This window comes from Culex quinquefasciatus, chromosome 2, assembly GCF_015732765.1.
Source record: "Culex quinquefasciatus strain JHB chromosome 2, VPISU_Cqui_1.0_pri_paternal, whole genome shotgun sequence".
Taxonomy (NCBI): Eukaryota; Metazoa; Arthropoda; class Insecta; order Diptera; family Culicidae; genus Culex; species Culex quinquefasciatus.
Window position 1 is genome coordinate 9,944,110 of NC_051862.1, and position 25,827 is coordinate 9,969,936.

At 40.8% G+C, this 25,827-nt stretch overlaps 1 protein-coding gene across 2 annotated transcripts; it reads right to left on the minus strand.

Moving 5' to 3' along the window:
• LOC6040183 (protein artichoke) lies at positions 1-25,827 on the minus strand. Of its 2 annotated transcripts, none has more exons than XM_038256219.1 (5): positions 25,740-25,827; positions 4,897-5,201; positions 2,590-4,834; positions 2,148-2,526; positions 1-2,089 (listed from the first exon to the last, which is right to left on the minus strand). In XM_038256219.1, the coding sequence occupies exons 2-5, from the start codon at positions 5,064-5,066 to the stop codon at positions 174-176; spliced, it is 4,710 nt and encodes a 1,569-aa protein (XP_038112147.1). In that variant the 5' UTR covers positions 5,067-5,201; positions 25,740-25,827; the 3' UTR covers positions 1-173. The 2 variants fall into 2 exon arrangements, with proteins under 2 accessions (XP_038112147.1, XP_038112146.1); XM_038256218.1 differs by having other exon boundaries at positions 25,647-25,827.

Sequence of the window (25,827 nt, forward strand, 5' to 3'; positions counted from 1 at the left end):
TCTTAAAACTACAACTATTATACAACTTTATTCAAAGGATTCTTGAAATCTTTTTACACATGGATGGAATTCATAAGGCGCTCCACTTAACTTATATCACTGCTGCTTGGACTGATTGTGTTTTCACTGTTCAATCTTCAAACTTCGCTCTGGTGCACAACTTCTCTTACTCACTAAATCATAAAACATCTTTTCCAAATGGTTCCGACGGCGGCAATCCCCAACACAACCAACGCCAAGCTCTGCCCTCCTCTGCCAGCACCACTCTTGAACGAGTTCAGCCCCGGCTCAAACTCGTCGTAGATCGGCGTCCGGTTGTACGTCGCATAGTACCAGTCCATGTCTTCGCGCTTCCGAATCTCGTTCCCTCCGATCGGATGGTTGTGGTGATGCTGGGCCAGGTCCGCGATGCTCTGCGTGACAAAGTCACCCCCGTCGGGTTGGTACTTGGCGAGGCCGGTTCGATGCGTCCCGGGTGAGTATTCCTCCCCGCGGGGGGAACTTCCGACAAATGGGGTTACGGTGGAGGAGGGGGCTGCCACCTTTACGATGGTTGACTTTCCTGGGGGTCGTTTTGCGGATCCAGCTCCGCTGGGGACGTTGTTTTGGGCGGTGGTTCCTGAGGAGGATACCAGTGCTGAGAGGGAACTTGGGGAGTGGTTGACCGCGTCGTAGAATTCACTGGATGGGGCACGGGTCAACTCTCGGACCACGGTTGGTTCGTTCTTGTGCAGAGTGTAAGGTTTGTTGTAGTCCGGTTGGGGTCCGGCAGTGGTGGCCGTTCCAAGTTCAATTGACAACCGGGTCGTAATGTCGCTGTCTTCGTACTTGGGAGGATCGCGGTACGGAGGAGCCTGATCTTGCTCGATCTGATCGTCGGTGTTTTCCTCATCTTCTTCGTCGTCGTCTTCTTCCATTTCCGAATTGCGCGGAGTGCTGTGAGTTCCCGTTGGATTGGGTCGCTCGGTGACCTCCAAGCGGTTTGTACTGTCCTTGTTCGTTTCTCCGGTCTTCTTTGGTGGTGGAGGCGTATGTACCGGATCTCCGTACGTTATTCCGTCCACGAAGTAGGGAGCGTGATGAGATGGTTTGATCGTGGCCTTGAATTGGTTCTTCTGCAGATAGCTGTTGGTATCGGACACTAGAGAGACACGATCCCGGAACTCGTCGGGCCACCGTCCCGGGCCGGAGATGTTCTGCTTGATGATCTTCACCGTGGGATCTGTGATTGGGGAGAATCCACCTTCACTACCAGGGATCACAGGGGTGAATCCACCCTTTTGGATGTCTGGCTTTTGGAAGGACGTATGGAAATACGGTCTGTAGAACAGATTGTTGTCGTTCGACGCTCCAGGATTCTTTTCCTGGTTATCTTCCGAGTTCTTTGGAGGTATCGCTATATCGTGGCGATCTTCGTTCTTAAATATGGAGGTGATCGAAGGTTCGCCAGGTCGATACACCTGAACACGACCCGTTCCACGAGTTCCGGCATTTGCTCGGTTGTTGGAACTTCTTCCCGATCCCCCAAACATCTTGCCAATGTTCAAGCTGGGGATCGGTACTCCGAAGAACGTGAACGGAGAATTGTTCTGCACCTGCGGTGGAACCTGATTAAACTTGTTATTGTTGAAGTCGACGAAGTTCTGGGTGAAGTTGTGCCGACCCGGGGGCTCTCCTGAAAAGGAGGTAGCAGATCCATTAGTCCGTCCCACCAGGTTACTGTCGTTCAGCGCATTGGGATAGTCAATGTACTGGTTGGAGAAGTACTCACTTTCCACCGGTAAGGGTGCAACGGCCACACCCGGCACGATACCCGGCGCAGGTCCCGGCGGAAGCGCTTCGTAGTTCTCCGACTCACAATCGTCAAAGTCCGCCGCTCGTAGGAACACATCTCCGTGATCGTTGGTCAGTGGGAACTGCTCGTCCGGTCCGGTTCCCGTCCTCGCATCCGATTGGCACTCGTTCCGCGAGAGTCGCATATCCATCAACATCTTTCCGTCCCGGCAGCGTGGTCCCGGGTAGAGATTCCTGGTCTCCTGCAGCCAAGCCAGGTACCACAGCATGTCGCAGTTGCAGTCCAGTGGGTTACCTAAGAAGACAAAAACCCTTTTAGAACCTTAATACGTCACCTAGCAAAGCCTACCCACCATCAACATCCAGTATCGCAATGTTGCTCCTCAAGTTGCGGAATATCAGCTCCGGCACGCGCGACATCCGATTGTTTCGGATGCTGAGCACCCGCAGCCGCGGCATCGTCGCGAACGGTTCGCCCTGGATGCCGCAGATCTTGTTATCGTCCAGCTTCAGCTCCACCAGCCAGTCCAGTCCGCGCAGCGGGTTCGGCGTAATCCGGCGGATAAAGTTACCGGACAGGTCGAGCACCTCCAGGTTCCGTACGCTGCGCAGCCCGACGCTGTCCAGACTGCGGAACTGGTTGGCGGACAGGTTCAGGTACACGATCGAAGGCGACCGGTAGAAGGTGTGCGGCGAGATGAGCTGCAGGTTGTTCTGCTGGAGGTGGACGGCCTGTGTTGTGGAGGGATGATCTGTTAGGAATCGTTGTTTGAGATATTTGAGAAAAAAGCATACCTGAAGATTGGGAAGATCCTCAAACACTCGATCCTTCAAATCGGTTAATCGGTTGTCCGCTAGTACCAACTCTTGCAGCTCTGGTAGGTTTCTCAGCGATCCGTGGTCCAAAGTCGTCAGCTCATTGCTCGAAAGATCCATATACTGAAGAAGTGGTAGATTCCTGAGTGATCCCTGATGCAGTTGGTTCACCTTATTATTAGAAACTTTGAGCTCTTCCAAGTTTCTCCACGAGCCCAGCACCGTCGGCGTCAGTTCCGTCAGCTGATTGAAGCTGACGTCAATTTCTCGAAGTTCGGACAGTCCGGAAAGCGATTCTGGCAGCTCCCTCAACTTGTTCCCGGACAAGTCCAGAACCTGCAGCGATCTACTGTTTCGGAACGCCTTCGACGAAATCTCAACGATACTGTTCCGTGATGCATCGAATCGCTCCAGGTTCCCGTTGCTGTCGAGCAGGTTGTCAACCAACACTTCAATACGGTTTCCCTGCAGGTTGAGATCGCGAAGGTTCTCCAGCGGAGCGAGCGATCGTTCGTGCAGGGCAAGCAAGCGGTTATCCTGCAGGTTCAGCACTTCCAATCGGTTCAACCCGGTTAGGCTACCCTCGTCGATGCTCTGCAGTTGGTTACGAGCCATGCTGAGGATGCGCATCTGGGGTGTCGTCTGGAAGGATCCCTTTGCCACGCGGGTCAGTAGGTTACCACTGATGTCCAGCATGCGGAGTGCGGGGAGATCGAGCGAGTTAGTTGGGTTTTGGGGGAAGTTGGCGATCTGGTTTTGTTGCAGGTTGATCCGTTCGATCGCGATCGGGAGTCCTGGAATGATCTCCTGCAGTTTGTTGTTGCCAGCGTCGATCTCGAACATGTGGTTCAGGTCGCGGAAGGTCGCCGGGTGGATCAAGCTGAGCTCGTTGAAGGAGATGTTGACGGTCTCGAGCATTGGGGTGTGCGTGAAGGCAGCTGGATCGAGGATGCTGAGGGAGTTGCCACTGATGTCGAATCTTCGCAGGGAAGGGACGCCGACGAGCAGGGTTGGATCCACTCGGCGGAAGTTGTTGTACGAGATGTCAATTCCCTTGAGTCCGGGGAGGTTCCAGAAGGGCATCGGAAGTAGGTCGGTTAGGGAGTTGTTGCTCAGACGGAGTTCGCGAAGGCCGGGCATGGCCATGAAGGCGTCTCGCTCGATCATACGAATTCTGTTGTTGTTCAGGTATAGTTGTTCTAGGGTTCCGTGACCTCGTAGGGCTCCAAATGGAATGGATTCCAGCTTATTGTAGCTTAAATCGAGGAATCGTAGCATTGGTAAAGCGTCCAGCAGAGATCGAAGTTCTTCAACGCGTCCGATTTCATTCTGGTGAAGGTGAATCACCTCAACTCCACTTCCGGATGCTTGCAGGAACGATTCCGGATGGACTCTTCGGAGATAGTTGTTCTCCAAGTGCACCAGCTTTAGACTTGGAGTCCTGTGAAACGCTCCATGGTAGATCTCTGTGATTGTGTTATCGTTCAGATACAGTTCCTTCAACGAAGGAAGATCAACGAAACTGGCTTCGTTCAGTTTGGATATCACATTACGATCGATCTTTAAAATTGACAAGTTTGGAATGTCTTTCACCGCTCTACCGATCATTCCGGCGTCGGCGATCTTGTTACCACTGAGCTGCAGTGTCTTCAAGTTGGGCAGTCCTACGAACGCCCTCAAGTGGACCCAATCGATCCCATTCTCGGCAAGATTGATCAAGTTCAACTTGGGTAGGTCGTTGAATAGTCCACCCTCCAGTCGAGTCAAAGTACGACTCCCGGCGATGTTCACCGTCTCCAGGTTCTTCAAATCCCGGAAACTCTGCGGTGAAACCTCGATCAACGAGGAACTCTGAACACTGACGTATCTCAGCTTGGGTAGTCCGGAAAAGTCCGGCAAACGCTTCAGGCTATCACTCTGGATCGTTACGGCTTCCAGCTTCCGTAGGCCGACCAGACTGTCGGCAGGTAAGCTGCGCAAATTACGTTCCACGATGAACACCTCAACAAGACTTTTGTCCAGGTCGTTGAGCCACCCATTGGAGACCCGCTCGAGCCCGTTGTGCCGGAGCATCAACCGTAGAATGTTCAACGGTGCGAAGGTCCTTCCCGGCAGTGACGGAAGGAAGTTGTTCTCCAGGATCAACTCGTCAATGGGCCGGTTGATGGCCTTGGAGACGGCCTTCAGCCCCGTCAGAACTCGCGGAAGATCGCTATGGGAACACCTGCAAAAGAAATTCAAAGTTTTCGATAGAACAAGATCACAAACCCCCCACAAAAATCTCACCATATCTGGATCTCGCTGGCCCGTTGCGAACATCGGCACGGCAGGATGATGTCCTGCGGTGGACAGATCGTGTCCCGTTGGCCGTACGCCCCGTGTGATCCCACAATGGCAAGTAGTACGAAAAGGGCCAACACCACGTGGTGCCGCCGTCGCTTGATGATTTCCGCCATTTTTGACGGACACACTACTAGTACTGTTTGGCTATCCGAATTTATCGTTCAACGAAGAATCACTTTTCATTTTCCGCACTTTCTTCGCGTTCGGTTTCGGTTCAGTGTTCATATCTTTTGCATCACCACGCGCAGCTGGAAACAATGCAGCGGTACTAAATCGTTAATTGGACGCAATTTATAATGATCATCATAGAGAAGATTGACGGTTTTTTTGAAGATACTTTTGGTTACACGGGTCATAACATATGGTTAGGTTTTGGCGATGAAGTTCATTAAAAGTTGAGGTTTTCTTTTGTTGGTTGGTTTTGTCGTTCTTTCTACTTTTAATCTATGGTTAAAGTAAATAAAGATCTAACGTTTTGCTTCTTCCATCACAATCCAATCATAACATGAACCTGCTACTAAACGAAAGTGGATTTTCGAAACCGTCCAAGCAAAAAAAAAAAAAAAAACAAATTTAATTAGGAACCCTAAACAAAATAAAATACAAAAATACATGTGAGTGCGTTTAGTGCGCGCAAAGGGAAAATCCGCTAATTTAATGGTCAGTTGATCAACACCACATTTTCACGGTCGTTACGTAACTCGTTTTCGGTGGCTCTTCTTTGGGCGGCGGCGGTTTAGAGAAGGAAGGCGCTGAATCTGGAATCGTCCACTCATCACGGGTGGGTGAGAAAAAGAGTGCAAGTGAAACCATTCCGCGGAGTCGGGCTTAACCTTCAGACCATTACACCCGACGGGCTTGGGCACGGGGCAACAAACCGTGCCCGGTTTGGAGGTCTCCGCGGAATCTCGCGGATATCTCTCGCTAGTGTGACGGACCAGCGAGGTTACGCAAGAACAATGTGCAGTGCATCATTGGCCATTTTTCAGCCGGTCAGTGGACCAAAGCAAACAGAATCCGTTTCAATTGGCGGTGGTGGCGCGTTGCTTCTTGGGCTGCGAGGAAGAAAAAAGTGAATCAATTGGTGGTAGATTTGAATAGACGATTCCGAAAGAATTTCGGAGTCGCTCAAGCGTAAATCCCGCGCGCGCGCACCTGCTTGAGCTCCCAAAGATTGCGACTTGAGCTCTGGCCAAGTAACTAAGGGTGGTGTTGTTAAGGGAGCGCTACAGTAGCAGATTTGTATGGAAATGCTAAAAAGTGTCTACTTAGTAAACTAAGCAGAGTTCATGGATAAAGATAGCACACGAGTTATTAAATTTTAAGCTTAGATTTTTTTAAGTTGGTTTTTTCGATTTCATCTGCATTTTAAGATAGATGGAAAATGTACATAGAAACTGATGAAAGGTAACTTGTTAGATACATTGTCGTCTTGATTGAAGCGTTACTAGATAGGGGAACTATATCTTTTTTCAGCCTATTTCTATTATCGAAATTACGGGTTTTATCAGTAGTTTTCGGTGAAATTAAACTTACAAATTAGAAGAAAGGAATGAAACTGATAGGTGGATAGATGACTACTTTCTTAGAAGAAGATTGAAAAGAACGGAAACTAAGTCAGTGAAAGGGCCATATGAGAAAGCGTACGTGTGTGATCAAGTCTTTTAACCTTCTAATTTGGCTGTGTACAAGTACTGAGTCGCAACCTCAGTAAGTGTACACAGACACATCATCCCTGTGTGTCAAAAGAAATGATCACACACCGCCTAGATACGCTTTCGGCACGTAATTTTGATTATCTCGATACATGATTTACAACCAAGTGTTTCGGGATTCTCTGAAATAAACTGATCATAAATATGCATCATTTTAATTGAACAAAAAAACTGTTATAAACAGCATGGTTTTTTTAGTGCTTTTTATAATTGAGTGGCCGTTGCAAATACTTTTCAAAGTTTATGTCGCCCCCCCCCCCCCAGCACTTGTTTCGAAAAGTAACACTTTTCAACATTTTTTTGATTTAAATGATTTATTGACAAAATACATGAAAATTTGACTTAAAATTTCACTCAATGGGTGTTTTTCGGAATTGCAAAAAATGTTGTATGGAACTCGTTGCAAAACTTGATTTTTTCAGCACTCTTCGTATTTATCCAACTCGGTGAACCTCGTTGGATAAATGTACGACTCGTGCTGAAAAAAGGTTCACCGAGTTGGATAAAAACGACGAGTGCTGAAAAAATCCAGTTTTGCAACGAGTTCCATACAACATTTTTTTGCAATTCTGATAAACACCCTTTGAGTGGAATTATAATTCAAATGTTAATGTACTTTCAATTTTGTTAATTATCCGTTTAAATAAAAAACATGTAGAAAAGTATCACTTTTCGAAATAAGTGCTGAAATGTTCAACTTTTCAGCATCCTTTTTAGTGCTGAAAAGTAGTACTGGTGTTGAAATATCGAAAAAATGCATTTTTAAATTTTATAGACATATAGGGTGATTTAGAATACCCCTGACTCAAGGCGGTTCTGAAAACACCCAAAAATTTGGTTTATACTAGGACCTTTTTTAAAAAAAATAAAACTCCAGAAATGTTGAAGGGAGAAGAAGGGTGACAAAAACTTTAAATGTGCCTAGTTAAGCAATTAATTAAATGTTTAAATGTTCGTCTTACACCAAAAAAATTAATTTTCAAAAAATCTGGATTTTGAAAAACATAAGAGTTATCTACAAAATTAGTTACATATTCCAAATCCCAACTTTTCCTAGCTTTAAAACAAGGTTATTTAAGAGTTCAGTTGGCTTCATAAATTTGTTCAATGTGTGTCAGCTTAGAATTCTTTAAAAAAATCAAACGCAACTTATATTAAAGCCCCATGCACTGAAAAATACTTTTCTGAAAAAAGTACTTCGATATTTTGTGGCCTGCTCCATTACATGTTTTAAAATGACAAACCATGAGACAAGCTTCACTAGTCAAAAATTATTTGAAAAATATCTGGAAATCCTATTCATGCCACCTCGGTTTACGGTATCGAACATTGAAAAAAAAAAAAAAAAAATATCAAAGCACTTACCAACTACAATAAATATTCTTATTAAAAATCTAAAGGCATTGCATGCCACAGTGCATTCTACTTAGGTTTACACACCAAATTTAATCCTGACAAAACAGGATTTATTCACATTTTTTCTCAACTAACCGACACAGTCCTGTTTTCAATGTATAAAGCGTTTAATCTGTAATCCCTGGAGATGGAGCCACACGTTGCCGTCGTTTCAGGGCTATTTGCCAAGATGGTTTCCGATGTTGATATATATCACACATTTATTTTATATTTATATACTTGTGTTGATAGAAATCACAACTTTTATACTATGTAAAATTGCAAGATATTGATTTTTTTATTTGCATCTCAATATTCTTGTTTATAAAATCTGGTAGGAACAGGTTTAAATCTTTTTGATACATCGTTAGCTTAGGTAGAAACTCATAAAGCAAAGCAACGCTTACGCACAACAGTAAGAGAGGTCTCTTCTAGGCATTGTGGGATTATATTAAATAATTTAATTAATCACAAAAACAGAAGCGTGATTTTTTCTTATCTAAATGAGGGTGTTAGGTTAGGATCTGGTATTTTAATAAATAAGTTTTTTGCAAGGCACTCAGAATAGCTAGTTTTTTTGTAACTGTCCGTTTTCAAGTTCAATTTGTGGACTGTATTTTTGCACTATTCCGGCGGACTTGGGGAACCACTTGGGAGGGTCGGATTATCGCAAGCAACACCGATTAAAACACTCGAGTTTCTCTACTACATCTATTTAGCAACTAATTTTAGTGTTAATTGTTTGTTCCGAAAAACTCGCGATCCGCGGCGGCGACTTCCGTCCGATCACTTCGGCTGCTTGCGGCGAACTTGTTTGGTCCTCGACTCGACGCGCAGAAAATTCTCGTTCGTGCTGTTCGCGCGCCAAAATCTCTCCTCTCGATCGTTGTCGTTTCGTCGTTGTCTCCTCTCTCGCTCTCGCACCGTCGTCAACGGCGCGCGGTTGCCAGCTTTGTCATCGATCGCAGTAGCCGTGGGGTTGGACACTGCTCACTCGTAAAATTTTCTTCGGGCTGACAGCTTTCGGCCCGAACATCCTCCCCACCGGAAGCGGCGTTGTACAGGATCGGCCGCTTCAAAACATCGCGACGTGTCCGCAAGTCAACGACTCGGACTATGTCGCCCAGATCCAGGTTTGTGTGCGTTCTTATCTCAAGTCTTGGGCTGGCCGCCTTGGCGGCAAGCATCCAGTGTTGCTCTGTCCGCCCTTTTTTGACCTTCTTCTTGCAGGTGAGGCCGCACCGCTCGACGAATGCGTAGATGCGCCCCAGTTCTCGGGAAGACGCCAAGACGTTCTTGACCAGCATGTGTGAAAAGCGCGCGGCTAGCAGCTCACTCCGTGCAATCGTGTTGACCGTCTTTGGCACCAGCTTCAAATTCAGTTCCGCGGAGCTCCCTGGGATGACTGATTTTACGTACTGCACGCTCCGTATGTGTGCTTCAACGCGGCGGCGCAGCTCGTCAGCAGCGGCGTTCGCAGTCACCACCCTACGCGGCACTCGAAGCTTGTCGAGGTCCCGAATCGCATCCAGGACGTCTTCCTTCACCACCTCTTCTGGTATCTCTTGAATCCATCCAATCTCCTTTTTCCAGACAAGCTTCCTCACCAACCTTTTGCTGATGAACACCGGCGCAGTCAATCTCGCCGGGTCCGAGATGCTCGAGACGAGCGAGAGCACCTTCGATTTCGTTTGCCGCCCGCCTCGCACAGGTGGCAGCGTCGCGAAAAGTAGTTCGTCCGCTGTGGGCTTCCACAGCAGACCCAGAGCCTTGATCACCTCCTTGGTTCCAGTTCCTTCAACGCAGACCAGCTCCTCGCGATTGGCTTCCGGAATGGTCTCCAAGAGTTCCGAACATTCCGACGACCACTTGTGCAACTCGAATCCACCTGTCTTGCACAGTTGGATTAGCTGCGATTCTTTGATCGTTTGCGAGATGCCGTCGGAGGCGAACACTGCGTTGTCGACTTTCAAATCCTCTTCGATGATCTTGGCTGCTTCTTCGAGATGTAACTCACACTCACGTTGTTCGTTACACACCTTCACATCACTTTCGCTTGCTTCTAGGTTCAAGTTTTCCAGTATGGCCATGTGCGAGTGAACCACTGCTGCTGTTTCTTCTTCATCGCACACGCCACCGACTACCCAGCCTAACTGAGTCTCGCGTAGCATTGGTAGGTGCTCCGACAACTGGACCTCTCCGGGCAACAGCAGCTTCAGGAACAACTGATTACCCAGCAGTAGATCCACCTTTCCTGGCTGATGGAAAGACGGGTCCGCAAGTTGTACTCCAGGCGGCAGCTCCCAGTTGCGGACGTTCACTGCAGATGTGGGAAGGTCGGCCGTGACCCTCTCCGTTACCAAGCACTTGACGTTGGCGCTGAAGCTGGAGTACCTCGAACGTAGTTGGACCACGCTGCCCGATGAAGCGTGGGTTTTCGTGCCGTCGATTCCTGCCACGGTGACGTTGGACGGGAACTGCTTCAAGCCCAGCGCCTCCATCATGGCCTTCGAGATCAGGTTGGCTTGTGACGCACTGTCCAATAAAACTCTGCAGGGGTGGGCCTTGTTGTTTCTGTCCATTATGTCCACCACAGCCGTGAGAAGCAGCACTTGTTGGGTTGGCGTCTCGTTGTGGCAACTGGCGGTTGTCAGTTGAGCTGCTTCTTCAGGTTGGACCTCCGGAGCTTGTTCCGGAGGCACTTGAGGAGTTACCTTCCGTTCCGGCCTTGGACTTCCTTCCGAGTGGAGCAGACTGTGGTGGCGTAGTTTGCACTTCGAGCAGGTTCCAGGTGAAGTGCACTTCTTGCTGGGGTGTCCCCTCTTGAGACAATTGAAGCACAGGTTGTGCTCCCGAACCTTGACCAGCTTCTGCGGCATCGGAAGTTCCTTGAACACTGGGCAAGCGTGGTTCTTGTGGTCATTGCCACAGATGTCGCACCTGTCTTCCGATGTGATCTCGAACTCTGACGTTGACATGGCGTACGACTTCTGGGTCGACTTGACGACCGGCTTAGGCTGGACCGTTGGCTGCTTTGGTTTCAGGTCCTCGCAACGCTCCATGACGAAGCACTGGGCCTTCAGGAACTCCAGCATCTGATCGTACTGGGGCAGTTCTCCTTTCTTGACCTCCGACTCCCAGCGTCTTCGAGTGTCCTTGTCCAGCGCTGCGCCAAGCAGATGGACCACAATCAGCTCTGATATTCCCGTGAACTCCTGTTCCAGGAACTTCAGACTCTCTACGTGCCTTGTGCACTCGTCCACCAGGCCTCTCAGCTCGACGTGGTTCTCCTTGTTCATCTTCGTCAGGTTCAGCAGCCCGTTGATGTGTCTGTCGATCGCATGACGCTTGTTGCCGTACTTTTCCTCTAGAATTTCCCAGGCATGGGCGTAGTTGCCCTCGCTGATGGTCTTCGCGTCGATAGACCCAACTGCACCCCCCACCAGCGCGTGTTCCAGATGGTAGAGCTTCACTGCTGGCGGATCGGGCGCCTTGTCGACCACTTCCTTGAACAGGACCTTGAACTTCGGCCAACTCTCGTAGCGGCCGTCGAACGAGGGGATTGGCATTCTCAAGGGATGGTGAACAATGACAGGGGGTTGAGGGGCTTGCGGGGGTGCAGTTGCGTTCAAGGTTCCGTTTGCCCTTGTGGCATTGAACCCGAGCAACTGCTCTTCGAGCATGAGGGCCACTCTGTCATGGAGGTCGTCAAATTCTTCGTAATGCTTGTCAGCCTGCTTACGACCCTCCATGTCGACCATGGCCAGGATGGATTCGTGGTTGGACATGTACTCCTTCTGAGCGGTTTCCAACTTCTTCATGTAGACATGAACTTGCGGCTCGCTTAGCTGGCGAACTTCCGCAGTCTCCGTGGGGCGAATAGCTTTGAGTATCTTCGTCACCTTACCTTTGGCCAGGCCTCGGCGGTGGACGAGCGTCTCGATCTCCATCTTGATCTTGTCCTGCAACTTCCGCTTCTTCTTCTCCTTCTTCACTACTGGCGTCGACGTTGTGGCTGAATCTCCAAATTCAGCGCTGCTTCCGGGGATGTTGCAGGAGCTTTTGAAGCACTTTTCGGCATTAGAGGAACACCAACAATCGAGCCTTGTGCCCGAACCAAACACGGAAATCGGCCAAGTCCGAAATCGCGATGCTTGGGGGGAAATTGTGTCCTCTAATCCGAATCGTCACTTCTCTTCTGGTCCCGCTTCTGGAACCTTCCACTTGTTCTTCTTCTGGAACTTTTTTCCTCTCAAGAACGTTCTGGACGCAAGATGGCGTCGCTTCTTTTTTCGCCAAGATGGCGGCTTTTTCACTTGGTCGCGCCGTTCACTTTTTTCGCGCTTTTCGCGAACTTGTCCACTTGCCGCGATACAAACGACCCTCCGCCTTTGTCCTGGGCACTACCCCGCACTTCCGGTTCACTAGATCCGGCTCGTTTGTACCATGTCCGTTTTCAAGTTCAATTTGTGGACTGTATTTTTGCACTATTCCGGCGGACTTGGGGAACCACTTGGGAGGGTCGGATTATCGCAAGCAACACCGATTAAAACACTCGAGTTTCTCTACTACATCTATTTAGCAACTAATTTTAGTGTTAATTGTTTGTTCCGAAAAACTCGCGATCCGCGGCGGCGACTTCCGTCCGATCACTTCGGCTGCTTGCGGCGAACTTGTTTGGTCCTCGACTCGACGCGCAGAAAATTCTCGTTCGTGCTGTTCGCGCGCCAAAATCTCTCCTCTCGATCGTTGTCGTTTCGTCGTTGTCTCCTCTCTCGCTCTCGCACCGTCGTCAACGGCGCGCGGTTGCCAGCTTTGTCATCGATCGCAGTAGCCGTGGGGTTGGACACTGCTCACTCGTAAAATTTTCTTCGGGCTGACAGCTTTCGGCCCGAACAGTAACTTTAGATTGTTTAATAATTCCAGGCCGACAGTTCTGTGTAAACAAGTTAAGTGATGCTATCAGAATCTCTGATTATAATTTAAGTGATATGGGTCATTCCATCTGAAGCGGAACAGCATTTGAAAATTACCCTCTCCGATCCTGCTCAAATTTGGCAGGGCTGTTGATACTATCAAAACATGCAAGAATCCCGAATTTCATTCAAATCGGACCACCCCCTCCATTTTTGTACCTCCCCAAAAAATCGACTTTTTGGCGATTTTTGACCAAACCTCCTAGTTTCAAACGGCGATAGCTCAGGAACCACAAATCTCAGAAGGTCGGTCTTAGACTCAATTTTGAAGGAAATTGGACGTAGAATCCATTTCCGTGATCAAAATTTAGATTAATTTATTTTTTCTACCTGTTTTGCGCAATTGAAAACTTTAAACGGCCGTATCTCAAAACACCCCAACTTATTTTTTTTATTTGACCTCACCATCGTGTTCCCCGGCCAATTTTACATAAGAATCACTTATCGACAGAAATGAATATGTTTTGTTCCAGAGATATCGAATTTTAAAGTTTTGTGTTTTCGAGATTACCTACATTAGCTTCATTCGCCGCATCTGCTAGAAGCACACAGGCGGGCTGATCAATAACTGCTACCTGGTCATTTATTGAAATAATATTTCATCATAAATAATCTTTATCAAATTGGGCAAAAATTAACTGTATAACACTGTAGGAAACTGGAGTTTAATCACGAATGTTTATCTGCTCAAAAAATGAATAAAGTGAATTTCTGTGCTAACCCACAGGGCAGAGCAATAACGACACACAGTAAAGGGCAGAATTGGATTCCGATGCAAAATGCAATTAATCTTGTTAGTAACACTGAACAATAAGTGCACGATACATTATTGAGTTAAAAATATGAATTAAAATGAATAAAATTTGTTGATTTGTTGTACTCTAGTGAAGGACGATCACAAGGAGTAGGAAAAGGATTTCTGTAAAGTATAAAACTGAAAAATGTAAGAAAATCACAAAGTTTGATCTGCTGCAAAGCGGCTAATTCCCCAAATTTTGTTGCGATGATTTCGACATCGTCCGAACAACAGTGTTTTTTTTCTTCTGTCATTCTTGGATTCTTGGAAAACAATACGGCTGCTGTCCTCACGTATAAAGGATTTTTTTTAAATAAAATGTACCTTGACCAAAATCATCTTTTAATTCCTGGCTCACAATATAAAAATTGATTTAATATGATCAATCTTTTAACCCATAAATGAGATTTGCCAAATTATGGTAAAGTGTCAATAATAAACTATAATAATAATAATAATAAAGCAGGTTTTGGGGTTTTTGCTGAATGGTACTATTTTGCTACCGCCCATGATAAAGGCCCTAGTCATGGCCTCGGAGGTTCTCTAAAACGGTTAGCAACACGTAAATAAACGGTGCATTCAAAATAACCCAATAAATATTTTTTTTCACAAAAATAGATTGATCAAGGTAGGGGAACAGCATCTAATTCCAGCGTTCTTCTAATGTTGCCATATCAGCGCTTTGGCATTCAATTACAGCTGATTAAAAGCGTTTTCAACTGAAATCGAGTGATAAATAGCTCAATAAGAAAGAAGTGAACAAGCAAGTTTCTATCAAAAGTTTTGCAAAATTTGTTGTTTAAATAGTGAAAATCTCGGGTGAGTTTTCAAAAAGCCGTAAGAGCCACCGTGACCTCCGACACTAATATTTGTTTTTCTCCCAATTGTAACAAAATTTCATTTTTTCAGTTTGGGGCACTTGAGAGACGAGTTGATGAACAATCTTAAGCATTTTTGAAATTTGTTTTTTCGTAAGTAGGTCGGATACCGATGCAAAATAGGCTTTGTTTACCATTGGCAATTACGGCTTTTGACTTAACCTGCCAAACATACGAGAATTTCCCTATTAGCCATTTGAATAAATATTTGCGTAAAATTATAAAAGATAAATTAAATTAACTATCTCCCAGAACAACAGGTAGCAGTTATTGATCAGCCCGCCTGTGTGCTTCTAGCAGATGCGGCGAATGAAGCTAATGTAGGTAATCTCGAAAACACAAAACTTTAAAATTCGATATCTCTGGAACAAAACATATTCATTTCTGTCGATAAGTGATTCTTATGTAAAATTGGCCGGGGAACACGATGGTGAGGTCAAATAAAAAAAATAAGTTGGGGTGTTTTGAGATACGGCCGTTTAAAGTTTTCAATTGCGCAATACAGGTAGAAAAAATAAATTAATCTAAATTTTGATCACGGAAATGGATTCTACGTCCAATTTCCTTCAAAATTGAGTCTAAGACCGACCCTCTAAGATTTGTGGTTCCTGAGCTATCGCCGTTTGAAACTAGGAGGTTTGGCCAAAAATCGCCAAAAAGTCGATTTTTTGGGGAGGTACAAAAATGGAGGGGGTGGTCCGATTTGGATGAAATTCGGGATTCTTACATGTTTTGATAGTATCAACAGCTCTGCCAAATTTGAGCAGGATCGGAGAGGGTAATTTTCAAATTTGCACTTTTTCGTGCACAGTTGAGATGGAATGACCCATATACTAACCATTCTGATTTGTCAAAATTTCCATAGAGTCTCGATCAATCAATAGTGAAATGATATCGGACAAAATTCGTTAATCTGTTGAACTAACGGTTTTCGGATTATGGTTGTATCGACCATTGTTACGAATCGAGAATCTACTGGAGTTTTGACGATCAAATAGAGCCTAACATTTCAAAAGGACACACAGGTGTGAACAGGATTGTGTCTCTTTCACTCAAATGATAGTTTACATAAGGTATGATAGGGATACACTCTTGTTTGCAAAGCTTGTGTGCCCTAATCAAATGGAAGGCACGAAATAGTCGTAATAACGAGTGTTCAACTTGTAAAATATGAACGTTTCATAAATGTTTATTGTTTTTGGAAGCAGCAAGACAGGTTTTAAAAATAGGTAAAGGAATGTTTGGCTTTGTAATTAAAATTTCGGGGATTTGAGATTCAAGTTACTTTTAGACGGTTTAGTTGAGGTTGTTGATTCAAGTTAGTTAGTTTTCCTGAAATGAATAATTGGACATAAATGATTAGTTAAATTAAAGTTAGTTGCAGTGTACGACAAGACTACTGACGGACGCGACAGGACGGGGCCCAGAATAAATGCCTTTGACAAGTTAGTTTTTATCTTTCATTTTCCAGTTAATTTATTTGATTACCTTTAGATTTGAAATACATCATAGGTTCCCTTTGTATAAATCTCAAATTAGTTTTTGAATGAATCATAATTTCAGATTTCCTATATTCAGTTTTAAAGTTAGATTAACGTAACTGCTCATGTCATCCAAGTTCTTACTACTCACACCTACACTAATTTTCTTTCACCTTCCCCATCCCGATCCCCTACATCTTCCGGTGGTGTTCATTTGGTATGCAATACTAGTTCGGCCACTACCCTTTTTTCCACAAGAAACCGGACTTGGACTGACTTGAGGCCGCGTCCCCCACCTTGCTCCGTAAAACGAAAACGAACGAAAGCGTTTAATCTGTAATCATTTTCTAATGAAGATTTTAAAGATATGTGTTCCAATTTCTTAAAAAAACGATCGATTGAAGTTCTCATTATTTGTCCCTATTTTTGATTTCATTATAATCCGCATTTCGAAAAGAAAGCCGACAAAAAAGGTTACTTTTACTCCCGCGTTTGACACGTTTGACATTCACTAAAGATTGTTTTTGGGCTCCTAGCATGCCACAGTTTTTTGTTGTGCAAGCAGCAGGGAAAACTGAAAGAAAATAGGGAGGAGCACCCGAGCGTGAATTGAATTTTACTCCGAGAGGCAAACTTTACGCGAAGTGTCTTGAATGATAGAATCAGGTCTCGGGTGCAACGTCCGTTACGATAGTTTCGTTCGAAACGGAGAACCTAGCAGGGCTCTATTGAAAAGAAGCTACCGCACAATTTAATGAAAGCGCAAGTGAGGAAACTTTCACTGATTATCTTGTTTTTTTTTTTTTTGTATTTTATTAACGTGATGAGCGAAACATAATTCAATTTAGGAGAATCGCCAACAATTAGTGTCAATAGCCCTAACTGGATGTTAAACTGTTAAATTGTCCCATCCAATTTGAATGACTCTATTGGTTCCGCTCTGATTCGGCGCTTTATCAACTAATGCGTGCAACGCACATTTGCAATTCAGCACGCAGTTCACTTATCAGAAGTGGACGAGAGACGCTCTCCTTCAGAGTAACAGCAAAAAACTATTTCGCCAATCCTCAACAAATCACCCATCAGCGTTGAGATTTGTAGCGTTGAGCAAACCTGGCGAAATTAAAGAGCCATGCAATGTGTTTTTTTTCTTCTTCTTTTTCCTTCACGGATTTTACGGTTATCACTATTAGATACGCCTTGTGTGACAGTTTTTTCGTTTCTCGTTTTGTAGGTAAATATGCTGCAACACGCGTCAAAGGGGGAGACTCATTTGCTTCCACAGACTGGAAGAAGTAAGGCACCCAGTTTTGAGTTTGTTTTTTAGGTTTTGCGTAAATGTAAATCGACGTGATGTTAATTGATGGTGGATTTGAGTTTGCATTGAATCTGTTGAAAAAAAAACTCAACTTTTCATTAGAGAATATAAAAATTATATTTTTTTGTGAGACTATCTCGTACTTTGACGAACACGAAACGAGATACTAGGAAAGTTCATTGTAAAACATTTCATGGGTTTAGCTTTTGTTATTTTTTGACGTTGCTAGTGTAAAATTTATTAATTTTAATTGAATTTTGTAATTTGCTCCAACATACTTGAATATTGTTTAGATGTGTAGAAACACTGTATTTGATTTTTTTTCATCCATCGGATCAGAATTTTAGGAAAGTTAGACATGGTTAGATTGCCTTTAGATTTTGACCAGAATTATTAAGGCAAACGTGCATTGTCTAACTTTAACTTTTCCAAGTTGAGTTTTTTTTTGTCGAAAACATTTAAATTGTTGTTAATCTGGAAATAGACATGTGCAGAGAATATGTTTTTGTTTTCAAAAAAAAGGGCATTTCTCTATTAAATTTCAATATTGAAATATAAATTTAAAAAAATCGACCACATTTTTTAATTGTAATTTTATTGAAACGATATCCTGTTAGTTTACACTGTATATCAGGGCAAGGAGGTATATATCAGGGCAAGGAGGTAATGACACCCATTTTATTTATTAAATTATTTAAATATTTAAACATCATATTTTACTTTATTTCTAGCAAAGATTACTGAATGAGGAAATTGTTTGGAAAATTGTTCAAAGTTTGAGTTTGTACAAAACAAACTTTTTATTTAGACCATGATCATTACACAAAGAGATCTCTAGATTCATACTTTATTTTTTTGTTTGCTGACTTCAATTTCAAGTAGCCTCTTTGGTTTTGGTCCTTGCAAATTTAATTTTTTTGATGTCACGATCTTTTTTTAAATTATTAAAAAAATAAAAAATCAGATACAGCTGAAAATTTTACAAAATTTTCTAAAAAATGGCTAAGTATGATAACTTGATAAATAATAATTGTAGTGTCAGGATCAAATTTTCCAATGTTTTAAAAGACCTTTCTCAAAATTATTACAGTTCAATAAATTTAGTGAAGCCTTATCAAACCTGATTTTCATCAAATAACATGAAAATTACATTTGAAGAAACTATTATTTTTTCCTTGGATATTTATTCATGCTTTGATTTTTTTTTACGAAAACAAACATAAATTTACGATGTTCTAATCAAATAACCAAACATGCTTGAAAAAAGTCTTTTAAATAATATTTTAATTTATTATAATATTTTTTTTCCGGCTTGACATTGTACTTGTTCTAAGTTTATATTAAGTCATTTTAAAAAAAATCATCTGAGTCATTAGCAAACTCAAAGTTGCTCTGAGTTATTGAGTTTTGATTTCTAAAACTTATAGAAACTTATGTTTTTCTCAGGTTTTTTTCAAAATTCAGTTCATTCTCAACATAGCTGAATTCACATGAAAAGTATGTGCCGTAAACCGGGGTGACTTTGATAGGATTTTAATTTGTTTTTTAATATTTTCCAACAGGTAAGGTTTTTCTCAAGATTATTATTTTTAAAACATGTACTGGGGTAGGCCACACAAAGTCCACGCACTATTTTGGAAAAAAAGTTTTTTCAAAAATGTTTAGAAAAATAGTTACGTTAAAAATTCTTAGTTTAAATTCCGGGTTGACTTTGATAGTCATATTTTTTCTTGTTAAAATCATATTTAAGATTTTCAAACTTTACTTGTACGTTAAATGTACCATCACTTAAGTGCTGATATCGTTTTTAAGAAAAAATAAATCAATGTTTATATTTAGTTAACTAAGTTTATAAGCTTTTTAACAAAATAAATATAAATTTTAGGTAAAATTTATAAAAAGTCGGGATTTTCCCTGAAATTTGTTAAAACTAGTTTTGTTTATAAAATTATCGATTTTTATTGCATTTTACACTGAATTCGAAGCACGAATCACAAGTTTTCATATTTTACATGAAATTTGTTCAACTGAAATCGCCTATAAATTTGTAGATTTTTTTTAATTGTGTTCCAAAAATACATATTATTTATTATTTACAAACTTATTTAACCTTCTCCTAGTGGAAAATTGTCCAAAGAATCCGAAAATGCATTCCGTTTTCCGATTCAAAATCATGTTCATTGAGAAAATCCTGACACTTTGAGAAGTTTAAAATAATGAATTTCATCAACATTTTCTTAACTATACTTAACTAACTTTTCTAAATTTTATGAAAAATTCTTCTTGAGGTACTTTCAACACTTCTCTACCACGGTCAGTATGATTCTAAACCATTCCGTACGTATTTTAATTGTACTCTTCATTTTGCGGAAAAATCGCAAACCTATCAAAGTTACCCCGGCTATCAAAGTCACCCCGTTTTACGGTAACTTGGTTTCAGAAAGGTGTCTCAAGAATATTTTGATGAAACATATAGAGAATTTACTGCTATAAACTGCCCACAAAAGCATAATTGTTCAATGTGCCTTTTCATGTTTAATGAAAAAGGGGTTTAATTTTTTGTTTAGCTATAATTTACAAGAAAAAAACGCATGCTTGTCTCACCATTCCTTTGTATTGAATTGCATGCAACGTTATTTTTTTTCAATTTTATTTTCAAAAAGCTTTAAAATTTCAGTAGGATTATAAGTGCAATCAGCTGAAATCAGTTTAAAATGCATTCTCCTGCGTATAGAAATATAATATGTAATATTTTTTTTTTAGCATGTTTGAGTTAATTAAAAAATCTCCTGAATTTTTTGAAAATTTTCGATGTTTAGTATCGTTCAAAGTTTTTTTTTCGCTAATTTTTTTATTTCCGTAAAATCTTACATTTTTTTAAAACCTAATGATTGCAAAACATCTTAACTAGTGTAAAATACATTTTAAAATACGTTTTACATTCAAATGTTGAGACTATGGCTCAGTCCCCCCTCGGCCCCGGCCAGAACCGCGAGACTAAAACAATGAAAAATATTTGCATCGGCCTAAAAGAAAAAAAATAATGGTTGCATTCCATGTTTCTTTTATTAAGATCTTTTTAAAATCACCTCAATAAGCAGAAGCATCAGAACATTTTTGATGATGCAATTTCCTTCATAAAAATTAATTTTAATTTTATGAAATCATCCGCCCAGCCGCGAGTTCCTTATTCACTTTCGTGTTCGAAACCATCAAAACGCGATTTCGAGTTTCCTCCGCAAACAATGGTCGGTCGACACACACACCACCCCCTCCCAGTGCAGTGACGTTCGAGCCTTGAGCCGAGATTTCATCATTTCCTAGTTCATATCCAAAACGAATAAACCGAACGCATGCTACCCGCCGTCGGTTGCAGTTATGGATCTATGAAAATCATAACCAACCATGTTGTTTGGTTGGTTGGTTAAACTTGTCGCAATACTTCCTCGCGGTGCGGTCACTTCCACCCTGTCTGTCTGACTCTGCAGGCCTTTTGTGCATTATTTATAATTTTATTAGTGCGCCAGACGAACTGTGATGAAGTTGCAAAATTATGACCACAAAACGCTTAAGGTGCGTGGTCCTACGCTCCACGTGACTCAAACACAAACACGTTTCGGGTGCAAGGGTCCGCCGTTTTAAAGATCCAAGTAGTCGTGTGAGGGATTATGTAAAGACCCGGCAGAAACCTTTATCGCAAGAAATCTTCTCGCGAATTGCTTTGATGGGGCCAGACGAACACTGTTGTTATTGTGCTTGCTGCCGGCACTAGTCTCATTTTAGGAGCTCGTATTATTTTTCACGCTTCAGGAGCTTTCCGGCTTAGCAATACCACTTAGTTGGAAAAAGGGGCAGCAACTTCGACAACACAGACACGACTCTTGCACGACGATTTTACAACTTTTCTTCATGGGACGACTACGCGGCAGGCTAAAGTAATGCTTGTATTAGTAACCTACAAAACGGCTTGTAAGCTGATTTTAGGTTTTTTTTTGAAAATGTAATTATGCCGGTTTCCAAATTGGGCATGTTTTTGGGCAACGCTTTTTGATTTTGAAAATTAAACAGCAATTGCAATTGCGAATATGGTCTATCGGGCTATGTTCTAGTTTTGTAAAAATTATATCGTGAGGTAATTACTCTGTACCTTTTTTGCAACTCGACTATTCTTTGTATTTTTACAGAATAGGCATCAAAATATTTAAAAAATGTATTCCTGAGAAGGGAATTTCTTATCGAGTTAGTGTCTTGGACGTTTACGTTTTAGAACTTTTCTTTAAAAAAAATGATTATTTGAATTAAATTCCCAAAAAACATATTTTCTTATAATTTCATATTTTTTTAAATGTGTTCAAGATAACCCAAACTTTTGCGCTTGAGTTAAGGATGGTGACAAATTTGGTAGTGAAGATATGATTTGTTGGAAAAAAACATGTAAAATATCCAACAACTGAAAAAATTGCAATAAAAAAAAAACATTTAGGATGCAAAATTAAATTTGTAACAGAAAATAATTTCTACATGTTTTCGTTTAATTGTGCCGTTTTTCAGATACAGGCATTTTAAAGGTTGACATTTTTTAACATTGTCGTTTTTTTCCGTGTTTCCATTTTTTTCTGAAAGGAATTAATTATATCGTAAAACTTTTCCGAAGACACGACACGAATCGATTAAAAAACCCTCTTCAAGATACATGTTTTCGAGTATTTCATACTTCCAGCTAAGCATGTTTGAAAAAACTAGCGATGAAAAATTGCTAAGGATTGATTTCATCGAAATTTCCGAGATTTCGGGAGAATTCAGATTTCTGAATAATTTGATGCATTAATTTCAAAAAAATATTCCGGGGAAATGAAGTTCAAATAAATATATTTTTAAATGCTTTTTGCCTTTCTTACAAAAGAAAGGTTTAAGCTTTGCTTTTGAAAGAACGCTTTTTTCAGAAATCTTAAAAAATCGTGCACGGCGAGGATTTGTCCCAGGAAAATATCCTATTACTAAATTGAAGGTTTAGATGCGCTCTTTCGATTGAATTTTGGCCCGAAACCCGGAACTCAAAGTCTGATTTTTGAGAGCTCTTTTTCTGAAATACATGAGCGATGTCTGTATCCGCTCTTAAAAATTTATGTTACAATTACAATTTTTATAAGTCAGATCTGTAGCCGTGAGGTCGGAGACGAACATTTTATTTTTCGATTCATAATTTTTGACCAGTAAATGTGGTCAAAGCCATTTTTAGAGGTATTTTTTGGACTATTTTACAGATAACACTATCAAATTAAAAGAATTCAGTTTCAAACAAAAAGCCATTCGAAAACATGCGCCATAAACTGCTTGGGCCCAAAATTTGAAGCTTTTCCAAAATGTATTTCCAGAGATATAGCCATTTTAGTGTTTTTCGTCTTATTTTTACCCTATTTTTTCCTATTAAATTTTTGGATTTATACAAAATCATATACTGAACATCAAATTCGAAGTCCCGGCTCGTTCTCGCTCGAAAGCCCGACAAGTCGTCAAGTCGAAGCTTCTTTCTGGCTTCTCATAATAGATCGACAAAGTGCAATAGCGATACTTATTTTTTAAGTTAATCATAGACTAACAATAAAGACTGAGTACCCTTTATTTTTTACTAATAATGTCAATCCAATATGTTTTTCTTAATTATATTTAAATATCTTGCGACAAATAATGTACCTCTGAAATTAAAAAAAAATGACATTCGAGGTTTAGCCGAAAAAGATTCGAAGCTTTAGGTAAAATTCTCACTGGGTGGTATCATTATGCTTCTGAAAAATTAATATTTCTCGGAGTTTCATAATTTTGTAAGAAAGGTTCTATTTCACCTCTGGTGATATTAAATCGGGTTTTCATATTTTCTTGTTCTTTTTAAACTAGGATCATTTCATTTGTATTTTTGAATTAGATTTGTATGTTTTTTTTGGACGGAAAAGGGCAACCTGTTCGAATAAAATTAAAAATGAGACTTGTTGGTTATATTCAAATTATATGTTCATTCACAAAAGTGCAGTTGTCTACATTTTCCTCGTGTTTTAATTTAGATCTTCATATTTAGCTTTTTAACTTAAAAATTATGTGATTTGGCCTTATTTATGTAAATAAAATCAATTTATTCTTCTTTGAATGAAACATTTGTTTTCAATTGATTTTTTCGTGTAAAATAAATTTACAAATTTACACACAGAAAAATAGATTAAATTTGCTTAGATGAATATTATGTCTTTTTTTGAAAAAAAAAAAAATACCTAAAATAATGTTGAAAAGTATGAAATTCAACAGAAACTGCTAAAAACTTCATCAGATGTTAAATTACATTTTTTTTTTTGACACAAAATCTGTCCCCATTCTCAGATGTAATATTACATTTTTATGTGTAAATATCGATGTCAAATCCAGTCTATTTTTAGGAATAAGAAACATTTTTAAACCTTTAAAAAATATTGAAATTTTCCACATTTTTATTTCTTTGTTGATTTGATGAAATAATGAAAATTATAAGTATAACCCGTTGTTTAATACCTATTAAACAGCCTTTGAATTAGAAAAAAATATCATTCAATAATTAAGTAAAGCATCATTACAATAATTATGTAAAAAAAGTTTAACCAGACTTAGATTTTGTAATATTTAATTTGGTTTTATAATAAACCACCATATATTAACGATGCTTTATTTTTTTTTATAAATACCCAATTGTACCACGATTTTTTTTTGTATCTGATTTGAATTGATATTTATTGTTATCAAGTTTCTTAGAAAAAATAGCTATTTTCCAACAAATAGTTTAAATACCATAAACCGGGGTGTCATTGATAGGATTTCAATTTATTTTTGGAATATTTTCCAACTGGTAAGGTTTTTCTCAAGATTATTATTTTAAAAACATGTACTGGGGTAGGCCACCCAAAGTCCATACACTATTAAAAAATGTCTTTTTTTCAATAGTGCTTAAAAAAATAGTAACATTAAAATTTAACAGTTTCAATTCCGGGGTGACTTTGATAGTCACAGTTTTTTCTTGTTAAAATCAGATTTAAGGTGTTTAAACTTTATTTTTACGTCAAATGTACCATCACTAAGGTTGCTCATATAGTTTTTAATAAAAAAACTAAATCTAAGGAGCTATTACACTATGGCAAACAAACAAACTCGCACTTTTCCGCGTTTGACAGTTTGCCAAAATCGCAAACTTGTTTGCGGAAAACTCGCTAACAAGACAAATTATATGCAAGCTGACGTTTCTGCAAACATATGTTGGCGAACAAACAACGCAGTCAAACTGTCAAAATGTGCGAGTTTGTTTGTTTGTTTGCCATAGTGTAATAGCTCCTTAAGTTTATAAGCTTTTTAACAAAATACATTTTATACTGAGTTCGAAGCACGAATCAAAAGTTTTCACATTGAATATTCGATTTTTTTTTCCAAAGTTTTCACATTTGGAATTTATTCAACTGAAAATGCCTTTAAATTTGGAGATTTTTTCGAATTATGTTTTGAAAACACATATTATTTATTATTTACAAACTTATTTTACCTTCTCCTAGTAGAACATTGTCCAAAAAATCCGAAATGCATTCCGTTTGCCAATTCAAAATCATGTTCATTGAGAAAATCATGACGCTTTGAGAATATTAAAATCATGCTATTCATCAACATTTTCTCAATTATAACTAACTAAATTTTTAAACATTTCAAAATTTTATGAAAACTTCTTCCACGGTCAGTATGTATGTATTTAATTTGTACTCTTCATTTTGCGGAAAAATCTCAAACCTATCAAAGTCACCTCGTTTTACGGTGTTAAATAATCACAAAGTCTGCACTACAATTTATTTTGTTGTTGTTAGACTCTCATTGTTTTGATCCGTCAAACCCACTCAATAACAGCTTTGCGTAACTCGCCCTCTTAATCTTGAATGTCCACCGAACCCAACTTCAACCACCCCAATCCAATTATCATCAATCACTTTTTGATGCTGCCGGCATCCGAATAAATTGCACATGGGTGTCACTTTCACTTGTTTTTATTTTTCGCTTTTCCAAATTTTATCCGCCCATCCTAAATTCATCGATTAATAGCCCCTCGATTGCTTCATTTCGCCACAGCTGCGACTACCTTTTGTACGGCGTTCGTCGAACTTCCCTCCCTTGCTGGTGGGTTCGTTGATTCGATCGCTGAAGCTGTTTTTAATTCACCTATCAGATTCACCTTAGGTCTGGTTGGTTCGTTCAGGAGTTAATCTTCTTCGAAATGGTCACTATCACTAAACGGTCGTAAATCTGCCAAAATCTTCTTT

Excerpts from the sequence above, each read along its gene's own strand:
- LOC6040183 (XM_038256219.1), bottom strand. The coding sequence starts at position 5,066 with ATGGCGGAAATCATCAAGCGACGGCGGCACCACGTGGTGTTGGCCCTT. Across the intron at positions 2,527-2,589 it reads AGGATCTTCCCAATCTTCAG|GCCGTCCACCTCCAGCAGAA; the intron begins GTATGCTTTTTT and ends TCCACAACACAG. Across the intron at positions 2,090-2,147 it reads TGCGATACTGGATGTTGATG|GTAACCCACTGGACTGCAAC; the intron begins GTGGGTAGGCTT and ends TTGTCTTCTTAG.